Source organism: Plectropomus leopardus, chromosome 4, assembly GCF_026936395.1.
Source record: "Plectropomus leopardus strain MGB_pleo_1.0 chromosome 4, ASM2693639v1, whole genome shotgun sequence".
NCBI classification, from domain to species: domain Eukaryota; kingdom Metazoa; phylum Chordata; class Actinopteri; order Perciformes; family Serranidae; genus Plectropomus; species Plectropomus leopardus.
The window spans coordinates 25,445,862-25,468,270 of NC_142179.1; the positions used below are offsets into that span (position 1 = coordinate 25,445,862).

The window sequence follows — 22,409 nt, forward strand, 5'->3', positions numbered from 1 at the left end:
TGACATCTTACAAACTATAATTGTGTAATATGTCTCACTGCATTGTCAGTACAAAACAAGCAGGTTTGTGCCTGCATGTGTGTGTGTGTGTGTGTGTGTGTGTGTGTGTGTGTGTGTGTGTGTGTGTGTGTGTCATGTCTTACATTGAAACCAGCCACTGTTGTGATATGAGGTGAAACTTCAGCGGCCGTGCAGGCCCAGCCCCGACTACACAATGAAGACATCCTTAGAGATGGCTTGTGTTTACTGCCGGGTTGTCAGGGAGTCCTCCACAGTCTGGCAATAAGGAAGGGGATTATTTGCTTTGGCTGTGGAAGAAGGCTCTAATCAGATCACTGTGACATTTGAACACACTATTTGTCCTCCGCGCCACCCAACTCTCTCCGTCCTTGCGTAGTTTCTGTTCACCTTTCACCTCATCACCTCGGGGTCGTCCTGCAAACATTGTCTCAGGTTGTGAATCATGTCTGACAATGGTTTGCAGTGACTACCAACCCAATGACTTCACTTTTTAATGTATTTGCTGTACTTCAATCAGAATGAAATGGCTTTAAACATCTGTCTTTGTAAACCCATCCAAAAAAACCTTTGACAAAATGCCTCTCACACTAAAATCTTGCCAGGCTGCATGTGTAATTGTTTTCTCTCTCATTTGCTCTTCCATTGTCTTCCCAGCTACCCAGCTACCCAGCATGCGAAAAAGAAAGAGGGCAAGATAAAGTAGATCGCTCAGGTTGGAGGGAATTGTCATGTCTAATTGCCACATCGTCTGCCTTATCTGATCTTGCGAGGCTGTTATTGTAATGAAACACCGGTGGAGACAAGCCAGCAAAGGTGAAGATTACACAGCGTGAGCCATTCATGGCACAATCCATCCCTTCATTGCTCTGGGTTTTCCACACACACTCAGTCCAGGAAGTATATAGCAGGGCATGTGAGGGCTGGATGTGGGCTGGAGTAGTGCTGAGGTAACCACTCTGATAAGTGATGCATCTCTGCGCTGCATTGTGCATTGTGCTTCATGACAACCCCATTGTGAGGACACGTTGTGGAGTATTTTTCTGAGAGGGAAAGGTCGGGTTCCAGCCTGTCGATACTTTGGTTTGTCAGGCTGGTGTGGATTTTACACAAATGATTGTTATCAATGATGAATGTTTTAATTCATCAGATTGGCTTTGTATGTGACTGCGCTAAATTAGGGGCTGTTGGTGCACACAGGTATTGCCCACTGTTTTAGCTGTTTAAAGGTAAACCCTGTGAAATCTTCATTTTGTATGAATTGAAATTCTGCCCTTTAGTGCCCTGCCATGGATTCACAAGGTATTGCAATATATATATGTTTTCATTTAATCAGTTTTGACAGCTTCTCTCAGTTGTTAGTCTCAATTTGAAACCTAAGCATATTGGCTTGCTTTCTGTCAAAAACATAGGAATAAGGCAATGAGCAACAAATAAAGAAGCAGCCCAAAAATTAGTAAGAAATTAGTTAAAAGTTAAAGAAAACTACTTGAAAATTGAAAATAAATAAAAGAATAAAATAAAATAAAGGAAAAAAACAGCACGACGAAAGTGCTAAAGACTATAATAATTTTGTAACACAATTATAAATATTTAATCATGACAATTATAAATTTAGTTTCCCCTAGTTTTTTTCTTTTCCCCCTAGACATTTTTTTCCCTAGCTTTTTTCTTTTTAAATTCTAAATCTACTAATTTGTAAAACATTTGTTACCACTTTGCTCAGAGTTCAAAGGTTCAAATACTTTTAAAAGATATCTAAAAGCAGCACAAGAAACGTGATGGCGCTCCAGGTTTCAAAGAGTTAATCCAGTTCCACCAACCCTAAAGAGAAAAGAAGCAACAGAAGACAAATCGTCTTTGTTATTTCTAAACTGGATTTTCAGTTCCAAAACGTAAGGGGGTTCAGGAGTGACTTAAGCTGTCTAATGTCCAAATGTCTTCTAGATACGTGGGTCTGGAGCAGATGTCTGATGCATTTTTCTGTCGTTCCAGTTTGGATTAAAGAAAGAATTAGTGGTTGAATTTAATGGAAACTAACAGCGACGGTTTGAATTATGGTTTGGACTGAATGATGGGTATCACTCATGTCTATTAAGCTGGGGTTTGTTTACAGACACAACAAAGCTACATGTAAGACAAGGCGATGGAGGCCGCTCGCTCTCATTCTGCCACAAGGCATCCTTTTTAATGACATATAAAATAGCATGTTAGGTAATCAGAGGTGATTTAAGGCCTGTTTTATGTGATGCAGTTGACACACTGCTGTGGATATTCAGCAATGATCAGCTGTGGCTCGTCTCAGGCATCAGGGCGTCTTTTGTGTGGTCCCTCACAGTTTTAAGGAAGGTCATGATACCGGAGCCACCAGTGCCCCTCTCCTCTAACGCTGTGGGTGCTTTGCCGATCATCTCCCCCTCTGTGTCCTGGCTCTGAGTTCGAAGTTGCCGGGCGCGGGCAGCTGGGACAGTGATGAAGCGGCTGACGACATTGATGTGGTAGCTGCGAAAGGCCAATAGTTTTGTGACACAGTGCTGATAGGCCTGGTTAAGATGCTCGCTGGACTGCTGCTGGACAAAACTTTTCAGGGAGGGTTGCAATGAGATGTCCTGGATCAGCTGCTTGTGAGCAGGTGGCATGTAATTCCTCATGCGTGTTAGAAAGGCAGCTATAAGAAAGCAATACCATCACAGTGAGTCCCTCCTAAACCTCTTTGGATTGTTGTGATCCATCAAAGAAAAAAAAACAGTCATCTTACCACTTTTTGCTTCATGTTTGACTCCAAGAAGTTCATCAAAGCAGTGCAGCAGGCTGCTCTGTGCAGCACTCCCACCTGAATACTCCATTGGCTCTGCCTGGACCCCTTCATAAACCAGCCCCTTTGACATAGAGGGGTTGTCTTTCCACCTATGCATGTAAACATAGACATAAACACATTTAAAAAAAACATGTTTCGCTTGTAAAATGAATGAGTAGAGTGAGATAAAAGAGAGATTTCTGTACCCAGACAGGTAGATCCTCATTATGCCATAGAAGACCGAAGGCTCCACGTACACTAGAGAAAAATCACATCAATCAAAATAGTTGTCGATAGGGAAATAATGTTACTTTAAAGTTATGTTTAAATGGTCACCATGCATCAGTTTGAGTGCATCTGTCATGTCCTGTATAGACTGGCTGATGTCCTCCAGGGCTCTGGCCACAGCCTCAGTGTCTCCGCTCCTGACACCATTGATCACAATGGGAATGTTCTGCAACGCAGGAAGTTACAGTGGCTTTGTCTGAAATGTCCTCAATTTAAAAGTCAATTTAAATTAAAGAGGACTTTAAAGGTTCAGAGTGTAGGTTTTTGGGAATATATTGGCAGAAATGGAATATAATATATATAACCAGTGGTGTTCAGCGTTGTGTTAAGATGAAGTGGCTAACAGGATATCTTAGGAAACGATCTCCTTTATTCTGGCAAAAGACAGGGCATCAGGTGGCTCAGTGGATAAAGCAGGTGTCCCATATATGAAGGCCATGTCCTTGCTGCAGCGGCTGCGGGTTCAATTCCAGTTTGTGGGTCTTTGCTGCATGTTATCCCCTCTCTCTCCCCCTTTCACACTAGCACTGTCCTGTCCTATTTAATAAAGGCAAAAATGCAAAAAATATAATCTTAAAAAAAAGACTTAAATAATAAAATCCTCCGTCACTCGCCATTTAAATGACTTGAGCCCCTATACAAATTAAATGACACAGGACTGTGTTAACATGCGATACAATAAGTTTAAGCTAGCAGGGAAAACTTAAAAATTTAGTTTAACAGAAAGGCTAAAACAGACATTTCTGTCATTTCTGTGACCACACTGTCACTTACCTCTCCCCTAGGGAAAAACAACAAAAATCACAGAGGTAAAAGCAGGACTCACGTAAGGAGGTGCCGGAAGTGAACCTAAGGGTACAGCGACTGAGCCTCACAAGTTCTAAAAATTGACTCTGGAGGCCTGACATCAGGCCATCAGGTTAACTATTTATAAAGATTTGGACTAATTATAATGCTACACATTACCAACAGATGTACTACTCTGTCACACATTTTGCTGGTTTACTATATAATTGTAATTGTATAATCACCTGAAAACAAGAACCTGTGTGTTTTGTTAGCGTGAAATGAGCCATTTATATCTACATAGAGAGCAGTTCTTGTTAATGGAGACTGCCATACTGCACTGCCATGTTTCTACTGCAGCCCACAATGGACCAACTAAACACTGGCGCTAGACAGGGCCAATCATGTTTTTGCATTGGCAAACATGGTTAGAAGTGCATCTGTGACAAGCATCATTGGAAAGTCACTGATTTGTAACCTGAAACTGCTTAAAGTGTTTGTTTTTTTTAAAGATTTTTTGGGGCTTTTTATGCCTTTATTATAGCGCAGTTACAGAGTGAAATTAAAGGGGGAGAGAGAATGGGGGATGACACGCAGCAAAGGGCCGCAAGTCTGAATCAAACCTGGGCCGCTGCAAAGGACTCAGCCAACATGGGGTGCACACTCTACTCACTGAGCTAGAGGTTGCCCCTGCTCAAAGTGTTTTTAACGGCTTTTATCACCGGGTCCATTTGTTCTGATCATTTCTGATCTGATCAAAGAAAAAGAGTGAGCACACAGCAGGAGCATGCAGAGGGTAAACCGCCCATCTCCGACATGTCAAATGACATTGAAGAAACAATCATTTATCACGTGAAACTGGTTTATTCAGTGTTTTTGCTGGTCCGTTTGTTTTGGATAGGAAAAGAGCTCTGCAAATAATTCGGCTCCTGGTAAAAACCTCTTTAACCCCCCTTATTTTTATACACTGAACCTTCAATAGCTTTTAAACAATTTAAACATAATTAATCCCTACAATTTTATGAATTGACTTATTCACCCTCAGTGCAGGGACTGCTGCCAGCTCCACCAGCAGTGTAACCATAAAGAAACCTCGCACATTGTCTCCACCTGGGAGGCTGACCAGCAACTCCAGATTCCTGTGTGAATGAATATGAATATAAAAGAAAATCTCTGCGTACCTCAGAATATCATGATACAACATGTGTAGAGGACCAGAATTAAAAGTACTCACTCCATGTCCAAAGGCCTGGCACAGGAGACATAGATACGAAAAAGAAAGAGAACAGATTCACACCTGAGACTTGTTTAGGAGACAACCAAACCACATGCAGAGGATTGCTGGCCTTACCCCGCTGGATCCCTCTTCTTCCAGTTAGCCAGCACTCCATCTGCATGGATGAGAATTGGGGGAAGTCCTAAGCGCTGTGACACCTCCCAGTATGGAACTGCCAGGTTATGTGGCAGCATCTTAGAGGAAGATAATTTAACATGAAAAGTCTTTCATATAAATTATAGAGCAACTGATAGCAGGCAGAATGATTGGGGAGGAAAGAAAAACTGAAAGATACCTCCACTGTGTTGTTCTCTCCCTCCTGCCAGACGTAGCCCATGGTCATCACGCTGAGAGCCAGGTGGGCCAGTCGTAACTCCCGGTGTTTCTGCAGAAACTGGCTGCTCAGCAGCGGCATCTGAACAGACGACGTATCATCGCTGAACCATGGCTCCATAAACAAAGTGAATTGTCCTTGTCAGTTTATTGTTACCTTGTTAACATGGAGGCGCAACTCGTGAGACTGCACAAGCTCTGGGACTCGCCGGGCAATATCCATCCATGGCTGGTAGTAAGCGGGAAGCTCTTCCTTTGAAAGTCAAGTTGGTCCATCATAAGAAAATGTGGATCACAGTAGCAAAAAGAAACTGAACAGTGCACTGATGTGAAGGTACAAATGATGGATTGATCTGAGACATTTTCATTTTAAGTTTTAAGGCCTCTCACCTAAATGTGCATTTCATGAAAAGTGAACTTGGACTTGGCGGAGGGATTGAACAAAGCATTATTTTGTCCACATATGCTGCCTAAGGAATAAAGTTCATTACATGAAGCAAACGGGAACAATGCCAAATGTCAGCTTCCCTAGGTCAATTGGTCTAAATCAATACCACCAGTCACAAGTTTACAGTTTTATAACTATGAGTATTATTTTCATTTAATGCAAACTACATTATAAATTCAGTTAAATGACAGTCAAAGGGTTCCTGACAGTTATATATTTCATCATGAGTGCTTGTATATAAGGCAGAATGTAATACTGTAAAACTATAGAGAAAGAAACTTATCCAGTGGGCTTTTCCACCTACCAGAGGATCAGAAAGGATGAAGCCGAGCTCCTCAGAGACATGGTAGGAGTCCAGAGAGAAAAGATGTTTAGAGTCTGATTCAGCAGCAGCCATAGGGAAAGGAACAGAAACAGACCGACAGCGACGATCCTCTGACTGCCTGAATGGTTCAAGAGACCCCAACCAGTCTGGACTCCGGCACAGAGTTCACTTTAAAGCTGCTGTCAATAACGGTTACACAACATTTATCCCCCACCTCTACTATTGTGCAATTCAACCGAGTTATGTGTAGCAAATCAGTACCTGTGCTTCGTTTTGTAAACCATTAAGTAGTATGTGAATTCAGGACTTCAGGACTTTGCTGCTCATTATATTACAATACGCCTGCATTTTACCAGTTTCTGTTGAATTGTATGACTGTGCGGACTTTACTTTTTAGTTTTCTCTTTCGTTCCCAAAACATTTTATGCATGAGTTATGTGTCCATTATCAGACCATTCTGATAGATAAGATCATTTCAATGTTGTCTTTGTAAATTACTGCAGTGTAATTTAAAAGGCAACTGAATGTGTAACAATGCTGCATTTATAAAAATAGAGTTAAAATAGTTTAGAGAACTTAGTCAACCCTGAGTCTATTTTGCAGTAGACAAAAACAGCCCAGTGCTTGTATAAACAGCACAAATATGCAAACAACCTGGTTTAAAAAGTGACGTATTGACCAAAAAAAACACATTTAAGAAAGCCTAGAACACCAGTAAAAGCAAAACACAAAAGGTTATATCAAACTCCACAACCAGGCCTCCAATCTGTACACATAATGACACAGAATCTAGGGTTTTGATTTATATATCTATTATTCTTATAATAAATTTATAAATATATTTTAATCAAAACACAAATGCTGCATATCATTATGTAATACATGTCATAGTACAATGCATTACAGTTTCCATTTATTCTAATTGTGAAGACAATTATTTCAGTCTTTGCTCTGTTTTTACATCTGATTATGTTTTGGCTCAATGTTTGAGGATTGTGGGAAATTTAGACTGTCAGCCTCACCTGGTGGAGCAAGCTGAACATTGCAGGAGTTACTCTACAACAGGCTTTACATGTTGGTAAAAGTGTAGAGTAAATCAGAGTCACTCAGTCCTTCAGAAAAACATAAAAAGTGCCTTTAACTCTGTGAACTGGTTGATATCATTTTGGAAAGTTGACCTGACATGTTCACTCAGACTAGAATTTGAATAAAATAGAAATGCAAAAGGATATGAATCTGTAAAAGTATTTCCACAGAGTGATGCTTGTTGTTGAGGCATTTCTTCCACAATATCGGCAGTGCAGCTTTGGCATAAATGTCTCGTAAAATTCACCAGTATAAAGGTCGACTGTAATTTGATCCTCTTGGTCCTGGGACAATGTTACGAGATACAAACACTGGATTGCTTTGTTAGACTGTGTAATGTGAATGACGCAGTGCGTGACGGAGATAAAAGACAACTCTTGAGACTTTGATTTATTGTGGATATAAAGTCTCCCTAAACTACATCATCTGAGGCTGTGAGGACAGTTACTGAATCGAACTGCAGTGGAAGTATCCTCTATTTAACAGAGAAACCTTCAACCATTTGTGCAATATGGCTGTCAGTACCTGTGAGTGGTGAGTAGCCTTTTATCACAGACCATGGCAGGTAATTTCTTTGCTTAGCACTCTGACGTGAAGTTATCAGTAACTGCCACAAAGTGCTTAACACTAGCTAAATTGATTGCCAATAAGAGCCATTACAAAATGTGTCAACACTGTTAAAGACAAGAAATAATCTGAATCTAATGCACACAGGGTAGATTTAACCTGTTCAGCATTTCTAACATGACATTGACTGAATTATTTTCAGGTTTACGAATCACACTTTTTTAAAGTATTGTGAGCAAGTTTATTGTCACACAAACTGTGATCCATAAGAATTATTCTACCTTGTTGGTCTTTATAACCCAAAAATCGTATTATGAGATTTTTGGATATGCAGAAAATAACATTTAGGCCTACGGATCAAAAAGAACATAAAAGTTTCATGTAATATATTTGAATCAATAATAAAAGTGCAGCAGTAGATTAAATACTGTATTAAAGGCATGATGATGCCATCAGAGTTATCTTTAACCTTGGAAACGTCTAATCTTTAAACAGAACAGGCAGCATTACAAACCGAGGTCGTGGTTTGATAGCATTAACCAGATGTTAAGGGTCAAACAAAGAGTGGCCACTGGTTGCATCATGGGAAGTGTAGTATTGATTATTTCTGGATTTTGGCATGTAGGAATTAGAAGTCAAGAAGTTTTAGCCAAGAATTCAAGAACAAGTTTTTTTACTTTTTAGAAAATAATATGTGTCTCTGTTAAAGGGCACTGTGCAAAATACAGAGTGTATGAGTTATCTGGACACAGTAAGCAACATGGAGGTGGCAGCAACTAATTTTACCATCTCCATAAAGAGAGCTAAACAACAGAAACACTGGTAAAAGAGATAACGACGTTAACTTGGTGTGAACTGGAGAGCGGGTGCTATGGTTCTACTACAACGTAGTCCCAATATCAGTGGTATGCTAACTGCTGTATGAGTGCAGTGGAAAGCAGTGGGCATGAGCTCGCCAGAGGGATACAAACTTGCACTAACATGCATGCGCGGCCAGACCAGTTTACCACAACAAACCACAGAGAAGCTCAGATTACATCAGAGGCAGCATGACTTCATTCTCTGCTCAGGATGCCATTACTCCATTATATTTTTACAAAGCAGATGGTTGTCTGCTGCTATATTACTACCGTCACATACAAATATGTTTCACGTCCTCAATCTTTATGAAAGTCTGGCACTAAATTGAGTGCTAAAAAAGCTGTATCAAACAGTTGAGCTTCCTATTTGATTTCACCTTTATTTATTGAATACTTTTCTCCAAACGTATCAGAGGAACTCATGCAGAGTCAGTCAGTAAATGCACGGTTTAAAAGAGCCAGCGGAGTCAATTTAGCAACAGGAAACAGCTCATCATTTATATAAAGCTCAACAGCTGTCATGACTCATGCATTTTTTCTTTTTACAGCCCTCTTGAATGATACAGTGATAAGTGGATCCAATCAAACTGTTTCATTGTTTGTGTGCCAGCCAGTGTTGGGAAGGTTACTTTTGAATGCAGATTACAAGTCCTCTCTGTAATCACCCAAATTAACTGTTATTTAAATAGGCTATTTTTTCCCTCAGTAACTGCACCAGATTACAGTTACATCTATTTTGTAATTTAATCACCAACTCCATTACATGTATCTTGTTACTCCAGAACGCTGGTATCAACCTTTTATATCCTTTTTTTGAAATTGAACATGTGTCATGCATTTGCCACACATGCAACCATCACTTATGTGTGTGTTTATATATGCTTTTTAGGCTGTTGTATACACACACATGCACAAGTTAATCACTAGCCCCAACTGTCCCAACTGAAAATCCACTAGACCCACCCCTGGGTACAACACTGTGAGTTAACCCTTTGAAACCTGAGCAAATTGGTTTAATTTCTATCAAAAACATGGGAACAAAAGGCATTGAGCGACTTGACGAGAATTGTCCTGCAAATTGCGATAAATTACTTTAGTTTATCGTTAGTTTAGTTTATTTACTTTACTTTTTAACATTTTAAGCCTTTTTTTCTGTAAGCACTTTTTATTTTATTTTATTTATTTGCTAATTCTCAGGTATTTTTCCTGTACTTTTTACCCCTTTTTTTTTTTTGCCAATTTCTGGGTCATTTCTTCTTAAGTTGCTCATAACCTTCCTCCCTTTAAAAAAATATTATTTAATTTTTTTTGTTTCATTTTTCAAGAGCTGATCATTCATGCTTAAATCTGTAGTACAACAATGTACACGAGTTATTTAACCCAACCTGAATGCATGTGTGGCGTGTAAATTATTTTATCACACTCACAACATAAACACTGTGAACTGTGCAAAGTATAATCCAGATTCTTTTAATGGAGAGGTTAAAGGAGAAAACACGTGCTACGCTGGAGGCCAGTCTATCCAGGCTACTTAGGAGCTGAGGAATGAGATTTGCGCGACTTTAAAGTGGATCAGTGTTTTGTAATGAATGGGTTTTTTTCAGTCGGTGCCTGCCTATTATTAGCTACGGAGGCCTTACAGTAAGCGGAGGTGGTTCCATGACAGTCAGGGCTGCAGCTCTGCATCGCACCGACAGGCTTCACATCAGCGATCGTATTTTTGGCAGTGCTACCGGACTAATCGCACTGATCCAGGCAGCAGGAGGACGTTTCCTGAAACATCTGCGGGTCGGCCGCCTATTTTCAAGCTTGGTTCACCTTGTCTCGAAGATGAAGTTAAATACGAGCTGCCGTCAGGTGCAAGCCGCATCCGATGGAGCCCTGCTTTTTGTCTCGTTCATCGACCAACCCGATGCAGCAGCACTTCCTTATGTTGCGGTAAGACTGGCACAACGTTGGCTATTCCCTGCAAATGAATCAAACTGGTTTTTACATCCTTATGGCTGTTTTTTGTGCGCTGAACGCGGAGCCAGATAAACAGGCTCAAGAGTCAGTGACGGGGTGTTACATAAGGTGTAATGCAGCAGAGCCTCATGACTAGTGTCTCGGTGGTGGTGGGACTGTTCGGTCCTTCTGGTAGGATATGCACAATTTTATCATGTTATGGATGATAACGGAGACCTGCAAGCTTGTGTAATGATGATTTATTTCGGATAGTCTACAGGCTTATTTAGAGTGTCTGACCATATAAATAATGATGAATTAATTCGGGATTTGCGCAGTGTAGACTGTAACTGAAAAGGGCATATGAATGAGCAATATTAGAGGCGGTGTATCTCTATAGTGTAATACAGGCCCAGCCTAAGGTCAGACTGTCAGATGTTTTTAATATACCTATAAGTGCAGGTGAGCCTATAGGGATGCAGATTGTGCAGTCAATGAAAGGCTGCTTTTATGAATGGCTGCAAACGTCAAATGACCGTCAGAAAGAAAAAAAATCATAGTAATAGTAATCTGTAGGGCATTGTATACAAGTATTAAATCTTGCAATAAGTATGTTGTTTTCTGATTGTATTCCAAGAGAAATAGAAGTGGTTGTAGGTGTGCAAAAGTGATGCTTTAGGGAGGCGGCCAGTTGTTTCTGTAGAGCAGGTCCTTTGTGTCCACGAACAGCAGGAGCATCTGACCTCATTCATAAGAAGTTAGCACCATCTGACTCCTCCGATCAAAGGTTCCCAGTGCAATAACTCTGTCAAGAGAAAAGATGCTGGGACAAAACTCACATCTGACATTTTTTCTGGTCCATGATATTATAAAGCTCGGATGTAGTACAAAAGAGTTTGACGTCCTGCGTGCTGCGGTGGCTGAAGTTAGAACCAAATTAAAGCAGCAACACCAGCATGACAGTAACAGCAGTTCAAAGTAACGTGTATATTCTGTTGATTTTCTCAAATAAGATCATGATCAGTGTGATAGATGTAAGATTGTAGGCTGTGACACACAAAGACACGGGCTACAGTTCCCTTGGAAACCAGCTACCTAAATCATCAGCCACCATTTTCAAGAGACAGAAGTAATCTGTTTACCTTTTCCCCTCCATTTCATTTAATCAATGTGTATTTGTGGATGGCAAATTTTTAGTACTCCACTATTGTTGTGTGTTGCTGTGGTGATTGAAGGTAACATTTGGATTGTAATATAGGAACTGTAAACATGGAAAGGTATTTTGGGCTTGCAGATGGTTGATGGGATTACATAAATATCTGCATAGGACTGTGTCTGCCTTTTTTAACCCATAGTATGCAAACTAAACTGTTCATTTTGAGATGGGCTATTGTTTTAAAAATAAATGTGCCATTGCCTTGTAATTTAATTCAAATGTTGAAAATTGTCATATTATTTTTGCAGTACTGAGCTTGTTGCAAACTCATTGGTTAAAAAAAACAGCTCCCCTTTTTTGTTTGCTTGTCCCTTTAAATTTTTTTCTATATCAGTAGCAAGGACAGGGAACTTGTGAATGGGCACAGGGAAGTGACGAGACCGTCCATTGATAGCTCTGCAGACGGAACGAGCAGTGCAGATGAGGAGTAGTCACAGTGTCTAATGTCCATATTGATCCATGTTCCTGCCCGTTTTCAGGACAATAGTTTAGCATTTCAGGTGCTGATTTGACTTTTCTGTGCTTCTTTGTGTTTTGACAGGTCCCAGCTGACAGATTCTGATATGGACTATGAGAGGCCAAACGTTGAAACTATCAAGTGTGTGGTGGTTGGAGACAATGCAGTCGGAAAGACCCGCCTTATCTGTGCCCGGGCCTGCAATGCCACACTGACTCAGTACCAGTTACTTGCTACACATGTGCCCACAGTCTGGGCAATTGACCAGTACAGAGTATGCCAGGAGGTGAGTACGCAAGCTTCTGACTTTTAAACATTAGCTGCAAATTTTCTAAATGTGAAAATATGTTTTTTAGGATTTTTGAGGATTTTGAGGTCATTCAGCTAAAATAAATCTATACATGAATAAAACACTAAATGTGGCTAATGTGCACATTCACCTTAAGCATTCTCAATAGTGACTCACTGAAATGAATATCCCTGAATGTGTCACCTGCTATTAGGTATTAGAGCGCTCCAGAGATGTGGTGGATGATGTCAGTGTGTCCCTTCGCCTCTGGGATACTTTCGGAGACCATCATAAGGACCGGCGTTTTGCATACGGCAGGTGGGATATTGTCAAATTCAATGTCAGTCTATGACATTGTGCTCTTTTGATAACTGACTTAAGTAAATTTGACCTGCACCTTCCCTTAAGGTCTGATGTGGTGGTACTGTGCTTCTCAATCGCCAACCCCAACTCTCTATACCATGTGAAGACCATGTGGTACCCTGAGATCAAGCACTTCTGTCCCCGTGCTCCTGTCATCTTGGTGGGCTGTCAGCTGGACCTGCGCTATGCAGACCTGGAGGCGGTGAACAGGGCACGGAGGCCTTTAGCTAGGTAGTTGGACTCGTGTCTAAGCAAGATTTAAAGAGATTGTTTGCGATTTACTCTTTTCGCGTTCTTGAATTGCCTTTGATATAATTTCTTGTCTTTCAGACCCATTAAATCCAATGAGATTCTTCCTCCAGAGCGAGGCCGGGAGGTGGCCAAAGAGCTGGGAGTGCCATATTATGAAACCAGTGTTGTTGCTCAATTTGGAGTCAAGGACGTCTTTGATAATGCTATCCGAGCTGCGCTCATCTCGCGCCGACACCTGCAGTTTTGGAAATCTCACCTCAGAAATGTTCAGCGACCTCTCCTTCAGGCGCCCTTCCTGCCGCCAAAACCTCCCCCACCTATAATCACTGTGCCTCCTCCCCCAACTACCACAGAGGAGCATCCAGTCGGTCTTCTGGAGGACCCACACTGTGCTGATGTCATCCTGGTCCTGCAGGAGCGACAGAAAATCTTTGCACACAAGATATACTTGGCAACATCCTCTTCAAAGTTCTATGACCTCTTTATTATGGACACGCAAAATGAGGAGACTGAAAGGCCCTCTCGTGGTCCTCTCTCTGGCCGAGAGCTGCTGATGCGTGCTGCTAGCTTTGATGTTTGTGAAAGCAGCGATGATGGAGACAGGGCCAACCTGAGGGCTTGCACTAGTGATGGGACCTTAAAAGACTCTGAGGGGGGCCGACGGGGCAGGCTGCTCTCCTCATGGAGCCGAGCTTTTGTCAGCATCCAGGAGGAGCTGGTAGATGACCCTGTCACATACAGCCCCAGGCCCATGACCGTAGTGCACATGGACCAATCCATGCAGCTCGGTCCTTTCCGAGCAGTGCTTCGCTACCTGTACACAGGTCAGCTAGACGAGAATGAGAAAGAGTTAATGCACATTGCACACATTGCTGAGCTGCTGGAGGTCTTTGACCTGCGGATGATGGTGGCAAACATACTTAACAATGAAGCCTTCATGAACCAAGAAATCACCAAAGCCTTCCACGTACGGCGCACAAACAGAGTCAAAGAGTGCTTGGCCAAAGGCACCTTTTCTGGTGAGTGGAAATCCTTCATTTGTTGTTGTGTTGTGCTTGAAATAAAATGGATGCAGGTGTAAGTGAGGTGTTTTCTGTGTCTCGCCTCTGTATTACAGATGTAGTATTCAAGCTAGATGATGGGACCATCATGGCCCACAAGCCTTTACTCATCTCTAGTTGTGATTGGATGGCAGCTATGTTCGGCGGGCCTTTTGTGGAGAGCTGCACCAAAGAGGTAAATTGACTTACATTACTTGTTTATTGGGCTGTGACATAAAAGTTGACCAAGGCTGGTACTGGGTAATTTTACATGTATCTCATAATTTCTAGTGGTAGTGGATTGAAGACTTGCTCCCTGGTCAGGGTTTCACACCTAAGTTTGAAATCAGAGGACTGTGGAACGCTGACTTTATTCTGACCATCTCTGTGCAGAACAATAAAACTTCAGCTGCCAGTTTGAGTGGACTGAGGTTACAGATGCATAAGTCCAATTCGAGTCCAGTGATCTGAACACAGTCGATATATAAAGCATTTGCATTTGAATGTAATCACTTTATAATTACACAAAGCACGCGAGTGCAGCAAAGATCATTAGCCTACCTGTACTGACCCAAGTAGAGCACCAATGAAGTACGTGATCTGTGCACAAGGTGTAATTTAATTAGAGGATTGCAGGTCTGTTGTAATACAATTATGCGGGCTTCTGTGATCCAAACATAATGTAGTTGTGTGTGCTCAGTTTGTTTTTCTGCCTGAACAGGAAATAATACCACTGAAATATAACAAGAGCAAGAAATTCTTCTGCGAATAGTTTGACATCCAGATACTGTAATTTCAAACTATCAAAAAAATATTTTTAGATGCTCTGACCGATAATCAACTTTAAGACACCTCATGATGTTTTGTTGTCGTTGTTGTTGTTGTTGTTGTGGCTACTGTCCTGCAGCTAAAGCAGATCTGAAAATTAAACTTAGAATTATAAAATAACTAGATTTTCTCTTGTGGTTAATCACTTAACATAAATACAACAGTAAAAAAAAAAAAAAAGATTTCTCAATGGTTTTCTTTTGAATGCAAAACACAGTTAAATCTGTGGGCCTCTAAGTCATGACTGTGTCACATGTGTCTGTTTCTAAGGTGCTGTTTCCCAACACAACTCGCAGCTGTATGAGGGCTGTACTAGAATATCTCTATACGGGGCGGTTTTGTTCTCGGCCTGACCTGGATGCAATGGAGCTTATTGTTCTTGCCAATCGTCTTTGCCTCCCCCACCTGGTTGCACTAACAGGTACTACTTTTGGTATACTAGTTTTTACCTTGTAAACCACAGGAACATATTACACAAAGGCATTTGTGGTAATGCATACAGTGAGTAGCTTTTATGTTTCTTTCAGAGCTCTATACAGTAACAGTACTGACAGAGGCAGCGATGATGGGGGCTGACATTGACGGAGACGTGCTGGTGTACTTGGATATGGCCCAGGTAGTGTTACCTGTCAATCATCAGTAAACAGGGAGGGCACTTAAAGCTCTTATATGATGCTTAGGCAAATTGCAATTTTATTAATGAGGGCATTTCTCTGGGAGAGCTGCTCTGGAGGCTGAAATAATCTTTACACCTCGTAGGTGGAGCCAAAGAAACTCTGTTTTTCAGAGTGCTAGTCAGCTTTTTGGCAAAATGAATAGCAACAGATCTTTGGGGCAGTGGGCATTTAGGACACAGTGTACTAAAGGAGTCAGCCTCTGCATTTTAGTTTATCTCATCATTCAGCTGTATTTTCACTCAGCTGGAGTTCCTCACTGTCATGTGTATGGCTGGATTACCAAGAAGGCAAAGATGCTCGGGGACTACATGTTCATTTCATGACTTTCTGATTTCTTTGGCATAATGCACCACTACAGTACAAAAATAAGATATAAATTGAAATGGAAGTGGTCTTTTCTTCCCTGCATTTTTCTGTCTAATCTTGAGGCTCCATGTGTACTTTTTAACCTTAGCTTGCAATTCTAAGTATTAATGTTAAAGTATAAGTGGAGTGCCTTAGTGCAGCTGATCTGCAACTACTTACATTTATTCAATACTAAATACTAACAAAGAACCACTGAAACAGACAGTGTAAACCACAATAATTCATTACTGCAGCTGAAGCTGATGTATGTTGAGGAAGACAAAAAATATAATATGATTTGCATTTTGACAGTTCCACGGCGCCCAACAGCTCACTGGCTGGTGTCTTCACCACATCTGCACCAACTACAACAGTGTCTGCCGCAAGTTTCCCCGAGATATGAAGTCCAAGTCTACAGGTAACACACGTGATTTGGTAGCACACAGGCGAACTTTAACGCTCTTTTAGAATGCTAAATACTAACCTGACATACAGCATGGCAACAAACGTGTGTGTCTTTTGTGGTCATTTGAGCGCAGACCTCCACCTAAACCAATAGTCCAATCTTCTATGATATGCAAATCTGCAAGTGCAACCACTTACATGTGTCAGTATAATGATGTCAGGGTATAATGAGTTCCATCGTATCTGTGCATTTATGTTTCCATAGCCACACCTTAGTTTGAGAAAAAAGTGTTGTTATAATATGTAATGGTGATTGTGATGAAAATCAGGACAGTATTTTTTTTCGTAATCCTGCTGACAAACAAACAGACTGAACTGAAAAAAATTCAAAAATTAAATTAAATCTTTAAAATTAACCTCAGTGGACCCATTCAGCCTGTGACAGATACATTTAGTTTTTAAACTTCAGAAGCAAAATTATTATTTTATTATACAATCAAGGACCACTAGGATTAATGGTTATTGCCTGGTTATTGTACTGAAATGATAAGTAATCCCCAAAGATGCCTGTATCATCTGGTTTTTAGGTTGCTCTCTTTTCTCAGAAAAAAAGAAAAAAACTTTTTTTATTATTAAAAAACTGTTTTTTTAATTATTAAAAAAATAAGTAATTATAGTAGGCTTTTATATTATTTTTTAAGTACCTTCTTCCTCTTTGAATGATGTTATTTTTGCTGCTGAAACTTAATCCTATGTTTGTATAATTTTAGCAATTTTACACAGTAAGATTTCCTCTCCCTATTTCTTGCAAATTTATTATTTAAAAAAATGCAAATATCACTTAAGTCTGCTTTTTCCAACTTATATTTTCTGCAGTTTGTTGATGTGACAGTATTGGAATTTAAAAATCATTGTGGGAAAACTGACTATTTCAATTCCTGAAATGTCTTTTCAAATTCCTTAAATAATTTATTCTAATGCAGAGAACCAAGAGTACTTTGAGAAACACCGCTGGCCACCTGTGTGGTACCTGAAAGAGGATGACCACTACCAAAGAGCACGCAAAGAGCGCGACAAAGAGGACTACCTGTACCAGAGACGGCAATGTAAACGCAAGTGGCTCTTCTGGAACCTTCCTTCCTCCCCTAACTCAAACTCTCCTTCCTCTGGCTCATCCGCTGTCATCTGACGGAGCGGTAAGGCCAGGTCCACTCTGAAGTACATCAGTGTGGATGCGAGTGGTGAAAGATACAATAGAAGAGAACCACTGCTGGCAAGGTACGCCCCAATTATTCAGGCACACAGTCTCTCCTCCTGTTTGTTTGTCTCTGCAGTCAAACGGCACTCCTCCAGGTCTGCAAGGTCAGCTCAATCTGACGGTTAAAGTAATGAGTTTTGTTCCTTAGATTTTTAGCTTGGTGTACACGAAACTCAAACCTCAGTGATATGAACCTCACTGACAAATGGCACAGTGTAACTGGCGCAAATAACAACTCATAGTGATTGTTATATGTTCCACCACCTGAGTTTTAAAATAAGGACTCTGCTGGCACAGAACTTTCCACCTATGATCATAGTTATCATCAATTAACCTGAACTGATAACCAAGTGCTGCTTATCAGCTGCAACAACCAGCAATTAAACACAGAACTTCTCCGTCTCAGAGATATAACACTTTGCCCTTAAGTGTTTGTACAATCTACCAAACTATGTGTACAGTATGATCTCGTCAACAGGATGTAACGATAGTGTGGCCTGCCAGGAATCACTTTTTGAGGTCAATCACTCAAACCCGGCTGATTGTGATCGTGTAAGCATAAACGAAAACACCGGCAAGTTCTGCTCTTGTTAATTTGTGTACAGTCATTCTAGTTTTGAATGTTTTTGTACAGCTTGCACAACTAAAAGTGATGTGAGTCTGGACAAATTTAGCATTTTCATGTTGTGATCTTGTGATTTGTGGCTTCTTGTCACAAAAGGGCTTTAGTTTACATGAATGCATTCAGTGTCCTGAGACACAAGAGATCCCAAATCAAGGAAAATATCTGTATTTTTCTGTAAAATGCCAGCAAAAACAAACCACTATTATTTCCTATGTGGCGCTTGTTGAGGCTTTTCAGCACACGTTTCCTTCAGTTTTATACTGAGTGATTCCATCAGCTCAATCACTGTCATCCTGGAAAGCAACACATAATGCATCTCCGAGCAAATGCACGATGTGGTTTAGCCAAGTAGGACACGCTTCTGGATCAACATCCCACATTGCAATCAACAAATCAAAGCCGTCTGACATCATCAGCTCCTGCGCTTCTGTCAAATCTCCTTTGTGCCTCTGTAACAGAAATAAAGACAATAATGGAAATCACACTAAAGGCAACAATCATGACAAGACTTATGGGTTGCAGTGACATCAAAATTACCAGTACACTACACTACACACACAAGATAAAATAATGAATAAATAATTATATAAAAATGACTAAAAAATGAAGCAAAGAAATGGGGAAAAAATGGGAAAAAAACAAGGAGGCTTAGTCTCACAACCAGGCAGGGAGGTCAAAGAATCAATATTATTTAGGAGATGTCTCCATTTTTTTTCAAAAGAGTGAAAGGAACCTTTCAGGGCAAATCCAAGTTTCTCGAGTCTAATGCATGGTAAAATGTCTTTCAATTTAATAGATTTTTAAAGAAAACATGCTTTTAAAGCCCACTAGTGGGCTTTGGAGTTCAGAAGGTATTTAAAATAAACACACAAAATATGACCATTAAAAGTTGGATGTCCCTCTGAAAATCAAAAATTTAGGCTAACTCCCACTAAGGATAATACCATTCCTCAGTTGTGAAGCCCTACTTTTTTTTATATATCCTATTATTTTTTTTATTTTTTATTTTTTTTGCAAAGCTAGTGTCAATCTGGGACCATCATCACCATGCTGACCCTGGATAATGTGTTTGTATTGATCCTGGACTATCGCCAAAATTAGCTCACTGATGATATCAGAGGGCTGTGATTGGTTGATTGCAGTATTGATTTAGAATTGCATTGTGGGATGTTAAACCCGCAACATGTCCTGCTTGGCTGAATCGTGTCGCACCAGACGGCACTCGCAGCATTTCCAGAGCTGAAGCGACCACATCATGTTCATCATGTGCACCCGCCCTCTGTGTTGGTGTGTTTGACGTATCTGTCACTGGTGGTGATTTGGCCTTTAGAGATTTTTCATTGTCGATCAGAGGATGCTCCCCTGACTGTCTGCAGTTGGCTATGTTAGACCTGTACATGCAGGAGGCTTCCTCATGCCTGGGTGAAGTCATCCATACTACACACCTCAAGCACTTTTTGGACTCTTCTCCATAGAGACACACACAAGAACCTCCAGTAGCAGCATCTTGGGGAACGGCACTAAAAACAGTATGGTGTCATGACACTCTGTGGCAAATTTTAAAACAAAAAGGAACTGGCAAGGATACAGAACCCTGATATTTAAAATGTTTAAAAAAGGTTGTGAAGAGGTTTGGATTAAGTCATTTTTTCTTGATTTGTGTTGCACACCTCACAGTGTATGTTCAAGATTGTCATCTACCGTTATACTTGATTGTAAGATGGGCTGCAGGGTTATTTGGGTTTGTAAGCGCGATGCTCAGTGAGGAGGGGTAGTATTGTAAATTGTACAAAATATCAGATGAACTGCAAGTAACTTGCATCACTTTAATGTGCTGTTACCTAATATTGTGCACTGCAGGCAGTGAGCAGAACCGTACAGTATTACTGAGTAATACATATAATGAATATAGACTTGACTTGCATTTAGTTACTGTGCAGCTACAAACTGTTGTTGAAAATAACTGAATATTCATTGTGCTGACCTCCAGTTACATCTACTATATACTGTAGTATACATGCAAATTACAGGCAGTTCACACAAACAGTTGACTAATAGTAAAATAGGATTACAGTGTAAAGTAAAGTAGACACATGTTTATATAAAGGACATTATAAAGACTTATGGTACATTCATAAAACATGCCATTTCTATCAAAAAAAAAAGTCAATTCTGATGGCAGCATTATGTTAAAGAAAGGGTAGCTTTAATCCTGCATATGATTGGTTAGACTTTTCCATATAGTTTTTGACTAGACTTAGAGCCCAACAAATAGCGTAAAATGATGTTGAATCAGTTCAGTGACAAAATCAATTTCTTGCTTGTATTAACTCTTGACCTAATGACTACACTGCATGAACAGGGCTCACCAAAATAGATGATGTTTATTCCTTGTCATTTAAAGTGTAAGATGTAGATATAGAGTAGTGGTGCTGGTGCTCTAAGCAGTAGCTTTAAATTGTTCTCAATTACATTAACTTTTGTTTATTGCTGAGTAAACACGTCTCTAAATTGAACTAATCTTTTGGCACCCATGGTCAGACGTTAAGCTGGAGGAAGTTTTATCCTAATTCTGAATGTTTTCCTTCATTAGAGCATCTGCCTAATAAATAAAGTGTCCAGTCTTCACACAGAAAACGGTTTATTAAAATAGTTACACAGCAGGAGGGTCTATATTGTTAGAATTTGCCTTGGTTGTGTGATTGATAAATATCATAGACATGCATTTCATTCCTCAGTGCATTGCATTTCTCAACGAGTCTTCTGCTGATGTTTTGCATCAACAACACCTCATGCCTTAATGTACAGTATAGTGTATGGTATCGAATGTAATGTAGTGTTATTGTGATTTCCAGTTTGTTTGCTCTGTGTTCAGTTACCATGGTGCTCTCTAGGTTGTGTGTGTGTGTGTGTGTGTGTGTACCTGTAAATGTACATAATCCATAATTTGGATCTAAAGCAATCGACGTATGATCGATTCATGAGTGTGCTTCAGTTTGAAGACTGCGGAGGGTTTGTGTCCTTTTGAAGCCGTGAACATAAAACTAATTAAAAACTCTGACCATCAAAGCCACACTAGACTAACATAATGACAAACCATCAATTTGTGACATTAACCATGTAATGAATGCAGGGAATTTAACTCAGTTCCATTCTTTGAAAATCGCTTTATGCTAAAGATCTCCAGTTTTGGAGTTTGCATAATTACAAAATGCTGAGACAGTGTGGCTATTGGAAGTTAGACTATAACTCGAAAATGTAAATAGAAATTGTGTGATGACTTGCAATTCAAACTTGGCATAGCAATTGATACAAGCTATTGCATAGTTTAACATATATAATGTTTTTGTACTATGCATACTGAAATGTCTGACTTTGAAATTACAAACTTGCACTGCTTTGTAGCACCAGGTTCTATTCAAATTGCATTAGATGGAATAGCAACATCAATATTAGATATGTAGACAACATCAGGTAAAAAAAAAAATAAAAAAAAGAAAAAAAAAAAATTAGATCATAAATTACTAAGAAGTTGTCACTGGGGCCCTTTTCCATATATTTGGGTGCTAATTTCACCGCTGCAGAGAAGCACAAACCAAAGGGAGCTTTAGCAGCACCAGGAATATATTATATATGCTGCACAATCACTATTGCATAGTTTAAGAGGCCTTGTTCTGAAATGGTTTAAAATTAAATAAATAAAAAAAAAATGAAATGAAAAGAAAAAAACTTGAATGTTTTCTCAGTGTTCAAAGCCTGAATGACATTTTCTTTAGTCATCAGGTATTTTTGTTCTCAAGAGCTGTTTTTATTGTTTAGGAGCTGTAAATCTGAAATTCTGTAGCATGTGTTCTTGAAAATGTGTAAATAATATTTACTAAATAAAAAAGCAGCAACGTGTCCCGTCGCGTCAGTCTCTTGTAAAA

At 40.0% G+C, this 22,409-nt stretch overlaps 2 protein-coding genes across 4 annotated transcripts; one reads left to right on the top strand and one right to left on the bottom strand.

The window, feature by feature from the left end:
* Positions 1–2,179: 2,179 nt before the first annotated feature.
* ido1 (indoleamine 2,3-dioxygenase 1) lies at positions 2,180–6,428 on the bottom strand. The gene is made up of 10 exons (XM_042488509.2): positions 6,251–6,428; positions 5,656–5,751; positions 5,461–5,580; positions 5,241–5,359; positions 5,124–5,138; positions 4,929–5,028; positions 3,152–3,269; positions 3,022–3,073; positions 2,777–2,925; positions 2,180–2,686 (listed from the first exon to the last, which is right to left on the bottom strand). Exons 1-10 carry the CDS (start codon positions 6,341–6,343, stop codon positions 2,304–2,306), a joined length of 1,245 nt encoding a protein of 414 aa, XP_042344443.2. The 5' UTR covers positions 6,344–6,428; the 3' UTR covers positions 2,180–2,303.
* Positions 6,429–6,569: 141 nt separating this feature from the next.
* Positions 6,570–22,383, top strand: rhobtb2a (Rho related BTB domain containing 2a). Of its 3 annotated transcripts, none has more exons than XM_088076934.1 (10): positions 6,570–7,891; positions 12,486–12,687; positions 12,905–13,008; positions 13,099–13,284; positions 13,384–14,324; positions 14,423–14,541; positions 15,444–15,594; positions 15,701–15,789; positions 16,508–16,613; positions 17,584–22,383. In XM_088076934.1, exons 1-10 carry the CDS (start codon positions 7,869–7,871, stop codon positions 17,787–17,789), a joined length of 2,127 nt encoding a protein of 708 aa, XP_087933060.1. In that variant the 5' UTR covers positions 6,570–7,868; the 3' UTR covers positions 17,790–22,383. The 3 variants fall into 3 exon arrangements, with proteins under 3 accessions (XP_087933060.1, XP_042344660.1, XP_042344661.1); XM_042488726.2 differs by lacking the exon at positions 6,570–7,891 and adding an exon at positions 7,901–10,722; XM_042488727.2 differs by lacking the exon at positions 6,570–7,891 and adding an exon at positions 10,857–10,920.
* The last annotated feature ends 26 nt before the right edge of the window (positions 22,384–22,409 follow it).

Bases quoted from the DNA above. Each gene is read 5' to 3' on its own strand.
- ido1 (XM_042488509.2), bottom strand. From the start codon at position 6,343: ATGGCTGCTGCTGAATCAGACTCTAAACATCTTTTCTCTCTGGACTCC. The intron at 5,752-6,250 runs GTAGGTGGAAAA...TGACTTTCAAAG, and splicing joins TCATCCTTTCTGATCCTCTG to GAAGAGCTTCCCGCTTACTA. The intron at 3,074-3,151 runs GTGACCATTTAA...ATTTTTCTCTAG, and splicing joins TGCACTCAAACTGATGCATG to TGTACGTGGAGCCTTCGGTC.
- rhobtb2a (XM_042488726.2), top strand. From the start codon at position 10,658: ATGGAGCCCTGCTTTTTGTCTCGTTCATCGACCAACCCGATGCAGCAG. The intron at 13,285-13,383 runs GTAGTTGGACTC...CTTGTCTTTCAG, and splicing joins GCACGGAGGCCTTTAGCTAG to ACCCATTAAATCCAATGAGA. The intron at 15,790-16,507 runs GTAGTGTTACCT...GCATTTTGACAG, and splicing joins TGTACTTGGATATGGCCCAG to TTCCACGGCGCCCAACAGCT.